Raw genomic sequence first — 8,306 nt, forward strand, 5'->3', positions numbered from 1 at the left:
CCAGTTAGAATGGCAATCATTAAAAAGTCAGGAAACAACAGGTGCCGGAGAGGATGTGGAGAAATAGGAACACTTTTACACTGTTGGTGGGACTGTAACCTAGTTCAACTATTGTGGAAGACAGTGTGGTGATTCCTCAAGGATCTAGAACTAGAAATACCATTTCCAGCCATCCCATTACTGGGGATATACCCAAAGGATTATAAATCATGCTACTATAAAGACACATGCACACGTATGTTTATGTGGCACTATTCACAATAGCAAAGACTTGGAACCAATCCAAGTGTCCATCAATGATAGACTGGATTAAGAAAATGTGGCATATATACACCATGGAATACTATGCAGCCATAAAAAAGGATGAGTTCATACCCTTTGTAGGGACACAAATGAAGCTGGAAACCATCACTGTGAGCAAACTATCACAAGGACAGAAAACCAAACACCACATGTTCTCACTCATACGTGGGAATTGAACAATGAGATCACTTGGACACGGGATGGGGAACATCACACACCGGGACCTGACGTGGGATTGGGGAAGGATAGCATTAGAAGATATACCTAATGTAAATGACAAGTTAATGGGTGCAGCACACCAACATGCACATGTATACATATGTAACAAACCTGAACGCTGTGCACACGTACCCTAGAACCTAAAGTGTAATAAAAAAGAATGAATTAATTTTTTAAAAATTGTCATATGTTATTTTCTGCCTAGCCTCCTTATTGAATGTTTTTACTAGCGTTGATAATTTTAAAGCTGATTTTGCTATTCATTTTATTTGCATATCATCTAAAAATACTAGGAATCACACTTCCTTCCTCCCAAAAATTATAATCCTTATTGCTGTTCTTAACAATGTTAGGTGACACAGTGAGTTTAGTAAGTGTTAACTCTAGCACTTTACCATTAAATACTCTTCATAAGTATTCATTTGCCTAATAAAGATTATAAATTATATTTAGGACAAAACTTCTTTATCTGTTTAAATATTTCATTTCCCACAAAGCAAAGAAAAATTTTTAAAAGATGAACTAACAAATCAATTAGATTTCTCTTAAGATTAAAGTTATTTTCAGTATCATTCACTAATAAAAATCCTATTTTTCATCTGTAAATTGATGCTCCTTTCCCAAGTAAAGTCTCTTCTGAAAATCATTCCACATAATCATACATGATTCAAACTACAAAATTAAAATGTAATATTACTTTTATCATTTAGAACCTATGTACACCAAAACTTTTCCTGCCTTGCTTACTCAACCTAACAATGTAAACAATTACTTTCAAACTTCCCAAATATTTCATGAGAGTTAATTGTTCAAAAGTGAACAGATTTTTTTAAACTAGGGCAAAACACAAAATACTCAGATACAAAAGTTTTCAAAGAAGCCAAATATACATTATAAATAGGTACTCCTAAAATTAGTTTTATATATTATCACAGAGTAAAAGTCTCCAACCTTAAATCACGGAATGGGTTTTACGTACGTGTGTGTGTATGTGTGAGTGTGTGTGTGTGTGTGTATGAAAGTTTGTACACATATATATTATAAAAGAATAAGAAAATGTACCTCAAATTCTTTTCTAAGGCGTTCCTCTCGTTGAGTGCTAAATTCAAGTTCACTTGTTTGTTGCCGTAAAAGGTCAGAGCAGTCCATATGTTCTGTTTCTAATTTTTCTACTTTCTTATGCATATTTTGCACAGCAGTATCTTGCTCCTGGAAAATAATTCATTTTTGCATCAATAAAGTTTATAAGCCATCAATGACTAAGAGTCACTCCAATAGAAGACAAGGAGTAACTAAATCTGTGCTTCAACCATAATAATAGGTTAATTTATATAAGCAAAAGAGGCCTAGATATTTTCCATCAGTGTTGCAGAATGTCCATGTGTTTAAAAGCACTACTGAACTTTTACAGTTCAAAAACTCTGATTAATATTACAATGGAAACTCTTATAGCATATGACAAAGTTATATTAGTTTAACTGACCTCTGAAGGTATTTATGTAATGCTGTAGTTCAATAATCATATATAATGCTTCCCCTTCCCATTAAAATTTATAAATGTATATTACCCTTTGTGTAACAAGAAATTATTAACTTGAATGTCTAATAATGTTTATAATGCTTACAAGAGCTCACGGTACTTACATTACATGCTTATATTACAAGCTTTTAAAATTGCATCCACTAGATGGCTGTGTTTCATTTCCTCTTAGGTTTTCGAAAAGCTTTGAAATCTTTGCTCGGCTATTGAAAAGGAAATAACTTCAGGTAGTCTTATACTAAAATCTCTCAATCCCCTTTCCCAACTAAACACAGAAATGGGAGTTGAATTTTATTGAAAAAGTTCAAACGTAAAGTTCACACATATATCAAAGGCATTCTCCACCGTAACTAATCTAGATTCATTGTTCTCATTTAAGGCCTTTAACAAAGCCCTCTTTCCCATATTTCCCTCACCAGAGTAATGTTATTCACGGACAAACACACACGAATATGTATATATGCTTCCAAGAATACCTAGCCACTCAAAAGCTACAATTAGAATCTGAGTATGTTGCAAACATCAAATATAATTCCCTATCAAAGATTCTAGTTTGAAAAACACCCAGCATCCTAAGTCCACAGTGAAAATATGAGGAAAAATTTAAAATTCAACTTCTTATTTCATATCTCCAACTTCTTATTTTTTTTTTAACTTTTGTTTTAGGTTCAGGGGTACATATATAGGTTTGTTATACAGGTAAACTCGTGTCACAGGGATTTGTTATACAGATTATTTCATCACCCAGGTACTCAGCCTAGTATCCAATAGTTATTTTTTCCTGATCCTCTTCCTTCCTCCACTCTCCACCCTCAGGTAGGATCCAGTGTGTGTTGTTCCCCTCTTTGTGTCCACGTGTTCTCATTGTTTGGTTCCCACTTAGAATTGAGAACATGTGGTATTTGGTTTTCTGTTCCTGTGTTAGTTTGCTAAGGATAATGGCCTACAGCTCCATCCATGTTCCTGCAAAGGATATTATCTCATTCTTTTTCATGGCTGCATTGTATTTAATGGTGTATATATACCACATTTTCTTTATCTAGTCTAACACTGATACGCATTTAGGTTGACTCCATGTCTTTGCTATTGTGAATAGTGCTTCAATGAACATATGCATGCCATGTGTCTTTGTGGTAGAACAACTTCTACTCCTTTGAGGATATAGTCTTTGTGGTAGAACAATTTCTACTCCTTTGAGGATATACCCAGAAATGGGATTGCTGGATCAAATGACAGTTCTGTTTTTAGTTCTTTCAGGAATTGCCACATAGTTTTCCACAATGGTTGAATGCACTTACACTCTCGTCAATAATGCATGAGTGTTCCCTTTTCTCCACAACCTTGCCAGCATCTGTTATTTTTTTGACTTTTTAATAATAGTCATTCTGACTGGTGTGAGATTCCAATTCCTTATTCTTGTTCTTATGAATCCTCTTATTCATAAGATTACTATTCTATAGCAGACTATACATGAACTCTTAATAATTACTTTCTTCAGGTAATAGACTTCTTAATACAGGCATACCTTAGAAATATGGCTGGTTCAGTTCCAGACCACTGCCATAAAGCAAATATTGCAATAAAGTGAGTCACATCAATTTTTGGTTTCCAAAAAATTGCAAATAAAAGTAATGTTTGCACTATACTGTAATCTATTAAGTGTGCAATCGCATTATATATTTAAAAAGTATTTATTTTAATTTAAAAATACTTTACTGAGGCCAGGGGCAGTGGCTCATGTCTGTAATCCCAGGACTTTGGGAGGCCAAGGTGGATGGATCACTTGCGCCCAGGAGTCCGAGACAAGCCTGGCCAACATGGCAAAACCCCATCTCTACTAAAAATACAAAACTTAGCCAGGTGTGGTGGCGCACATCTGTAATCCCAGCTACTGCGGGAGGCTGAGGCAGGAGAATCGCTTGAACCTGGGAAGCAGAGATTGCAGTGAGTTAATATGCCACTGCACTCCAGCCTGGGCAACAGAGCAAGACTCTGTCTCAAAAATAGATAAATAAAATTAAAATACTTTATTGCTGAAAAAAGAAAAAGATGCTAACCATCATCTGGCCCTTCAGGAAGTCATCATCTTTAATGGTGGAAAGTCCTAACTCAGTGTTTGTTGATGACTGTTGACTGATTAGGGTGGTAGTGGCTGAAGGCTGGGCAGTCAGGGGCAGTTTCTTAAAATAAGGCAACAAAGAAATTTGTTACATTGGTTGACTCTTTCTTCAAAAAGTTTTCTCTGTAGCATGCAATGCTGCTTGATAGCATTTTACCAGCAGTAGAACCTCTTTCAAAACTGAAACCCTATGGCTGCTTTAGCAACTAAGTTTATGTAATATTCTAAATCTTTTGCTGTCATTTCAATAATGTTCACAGCATCTCCACCAGGAGGAGTTTCCATCTCAAGAAACTATTTTTTTTGGTCATCTATAAGAAGCAACTCCTCATCCATTCAAGTTTTATGAATGCATGAGATTGCAGCAATTCAGTCACATCTTCAGGCTCTGCTTCTAATTCTAGTTTTCTCACTATTTCCAACATACCTACAGTAACTTCTTCCACTGAAGTCTAAAACCCCATCGAAGTTATCCATAAGGACTGGAACCAATTTCCTCCAAACTCCTGTTAATGTTGACATTTTGACCTCCTCTTGGGAATCACAAATGGTCTTAAGGGCATCTAGAATGGCAAATCCTTTCCAGAAAATTTTCTATTTAATTTGCCTAGATCCATCAGAAGAATCACTATCTATGTCAGCTATAGCCTTATTAAATGTATGTCTTAAATAATAAGACTTGAAAGTCAAAATTCTTCATTGATGCATGGGCTGCTGAATGGATGCTGTGTTAGCAAGAATGAAAACAACATTAACCTCCTTATACATAACCATCAGAGTTCTTCAGTAACCAAGTACATTGTCAACAAACAATAATATTTTGAGAACAGTCTTTTTTTTTTCTGAGCAGCAGGTTTCAACAGTGGGCTTAAATATTCAGTTAAATATTCTGTAAAGAAATGAGCTGTCATCCGGGCTTTGTTGTCCCATTTATAGAGCACAGGCAGAGTATATGTAGCATAATTCTTAAGGGCCCTAGGATTTGGAGAACGGTAAATGAGCATTGGCTTCAACTTAAACTCACCAGCAATATTAGCCCCTAACAAGAGAGTCGAGCACTGGCTTCAACTTAAACTCACCAGCAATATTAGCCCCTAACAAGAGAGTCATCCTGTCTTTTGAAGCATTAAAGCTGGGCACTGACTTCTCTCTAGCTCTGAAACACCTAGATGACATCTTCCAATAGAAGACTGTTTTATCTGCAATGAAGATCGGTTGTTTAGTGTAGCCACTTTCAACAATTATTTTAGCTAGATCTTTGGGATTGGGATTACTTGCTGCAGCTTCTACATCAGCAATTGGTTTCACTTTGCACTTTTATATTATGTAGAAGTCTTCTTTCCCTAAACATCATGAACCAATCTGTTCCAGCCTCCAACATTTTTTCTCCAAATTCCTCACCTCTCTCAGCCTTCATCAAATTGAAGAGAGTTGGGGTCTTGTTCTAAGTTACGCTTTGGCTTAAGGGAATGTTGTGGCTGGTTTGATCTATCCAGACCACTACACCTGTCTTCATGTCAGCAATAAGAATGACTGGCTCTCTTATCACTTACATGTTCACTAAAGTAGCACTTTTAATTTCCTTCAAAAACTTTTCCTTTGCATTCACAACTTGGCTGTTCGGCACAAAAGACAAAGCATTTGGCCTGTCCTGGTTTTCAACATTCCTTCCTCACTAAGCTTAATCATTTCTAGCTTTTGATTTAAAGTGAGACAGGTATGAGCCTTCCTTTCACCTGAACACTTAGAGGACATTGTAGAGTTAACTGGCCTAATTTCAATTTTGCTGTGTCTCAAGGAATAGGGAGGCCAGAGGAGAGGGAGAGAGTTGTAAGAATGGTTGGAGAGGAGTAATGAGAACACATACATTTATAAATTAAGTTCATGACCTTATGCAGGCATGGTTCATGGTGCCCCAAAACAATTACAATAGCAGTAACATAAAGACCACTGGTCAGGGGAGGGGCCAAGATGGCCAAATAGAAACAGCTGCAGTCTGCAGTGCCTAGCAAGATCAACGCAGATGGTGGGTGATTTCTGCATTTCCAACCGAGGTACCCAGTTCATCTCACTGGGACTGGTTAGGCACTGGGTGCAACCCACGTGGAACAAGCAGAAGCAGGACTGGGCGTCACTTCACCCTGGAAGTGCAAGGATCCAGGGAACTCCCTCCCCCAGCCAGCTAGGGGAAGTGGTGAGGGACTGTGCTACCCGCCCTGAGTACTATGCTTTTCCCATGGATTTTTGCAATCCGCAGATCAAGAGATTCCCTCGTGAGGCTACACCACCAGGGCCCTGGGTTTCAAGCACAAAACTGGGCAGCTGTTTGGGTAGACACCGAGCTACAAGAGTTTTTTCGTACTCCAGTGGCACCTGGAACTCCAGTGAGAAAGGAGAACCGTCCACTCCTCTGGAAAGGGGGATGAACCTAGGGACCCAAGAAATCTAGCTCAGCAGGTCCCACTCCCATGGAGCCCAGCAAGCTAAGAACCACTGGCTTGAAAGTCTTGCTGCCAGCACAGCAGTCTGGAGTTGACCTGGGATGACAGAGCTTGGTGGGGGAAGGAGCGACCGCCATTACTGAGGCTTTACTAGGTAGTTTTCCCCTGACAGTGCTAAGGAGACTGGGAGGTTCGGACTGGGCAGAGTCACCACAGCACAGCAAAGTGGCTGTGGCCAGACTGCTTCTCTGAATTCCTCCTCACTGGGCAGGACATCTCTGCAGGATATGCAGCATTTCAGTCAGGAGCTTACAGAGAAAACTCTCATCCCGGTGGGACAGAGCACCTGAGGGAAGGGATGGCTGCAGTCGCAGCTTCAGTGGACTTAAATCTTTCCTGCCTGTCAGCTCTGAAGACAGCAGCTGATCTTGACAAGGGGGAATTCTCCCAGCACAGTGCACCAGCTCTGCTAAAGGACAGACTGCCTCCTAAAGTAGGTCCCTGACCCCCGTGCCTCCTGACTGAGAGAGACCTCCCAATAGTGGTTGACAGACACCTCACACAGGAGAGCTCTGTCTGGCATCAGGGTGGTGCCCCTCTGGGACAAAGTTTCCAGAGGAAGGAGCAGGCAGCAATCTTTGCTGTTCTCCAGCCTCCACTGGTAATACCCAGGCAAACAGGATCTGCAAACTGCAGCAGACCTGCAGAAGTCCAGCAAACTGCAGCAGACCAGCAGAAGAGGGACCTATTAGAAGAAAAACTAACAAACAGAAAGCAACAACATCAACATCAACACAAAGAATTACCCCCTAAAAAACCCCATCCAAAGATCATCAGCCTCAAAGATCAAAGGTAGGTAAATCCACAAAGATGAGGAAAAGTCAGCACAAAAATGCTGACAATTCCAAAAGCCAGAATGACTTTTCTCCTCCAAATGATCACAACACCTCTTCAGCAAGGGCGCAAAACTGGATAGAGAATGGGATTGAGGAAGTGACAGAAGTAGGTTTCAGAAGGTGGGTAATAACAAACTCCTCTGAGCTAAAGGAGCATGTTCTAACAATGCAAAGAAGCTAAGAACTTCTGATAAGAGGTTATTACAGGAACTGCTAACTAGAACAACCAGTATAGAGAGGAACATAAATTCCATGTGACATGCCTGCTCCCCCTTTGCCTTCCATCATGATTGTAACCTTCCTGAGGCCTCCCCAGAAGCCGAGCAGATGTTAGCACCATGCTTCCTGTAAAGCATGCAGAATGATGAGCCAATTAATTAAATCTCTTTTCTTATAAATTACCTAGTCTCAAGTATTTCTTCATAGCAACGTAAGAATGGCCAAATACAAATAGTATTATGAACAACCTTATGTAATATTTTTTCCTAAGAGTACTTTTATATATGAAAGCACTTTTAAGAACATTATGCACTATACTACACAAGTATAAAAAAACTATTATTGTTTATGATAGGTCCTCCTCCTTCAATCACTCAATAGCACCAGTATTAATTCAGTCACTGTTCAATTATATACCTCCTTAAATTACAAATACATAACCTCCAACTTTCAGTCATTCACTTAGATACTTGTCTACTTTAAAGTAAATAAATAGCAATTTACATGGTTAATCATAAACCAAATAATTTGAAATAATAACAAAATACAGTCTATAACCAAAAGATGCT

General features: G+C 38.8%; 1 protein-coding gene across 1 annotated transcript in view; it reads right to left on the reverse strand.

The window, feature by feature from the left end:
• The window catches only part of CCDC171 (coiled-coil domain containing 171), a 404,099-nt gene that overhangs the window by 334,343 nt on the left and 61,450 nt on the right, over window positions 1-8,306 (reverse strand). The window contains exon 7 of the mRNA XM_011930380.1: window positions 1,585-1,731. Within this exon, the coding sequence (XP_011785770.1) occupies window positions 1,585-1,731 (147 nt within the window). The remainder of the gene's footprint in view (window positions 1-1,584; window positions 1,732-8,306) is intronic.

This window comes from Colobus angolensis, unplaced genomic scaffold (assembly GCF_000951035.1).
Source record: "Colobus angolensis palliatus isolate OR3802 unplaced genomic scaffold, Cang.pa_1.0 Scaffold86, whole genome shotgun sequence".
Lineage (NCBI taxonomy): Eukaryota > Metazoa > Chordata > Mammalia > Primates > Cercopithecidae > Colobus > Colobus angolensis.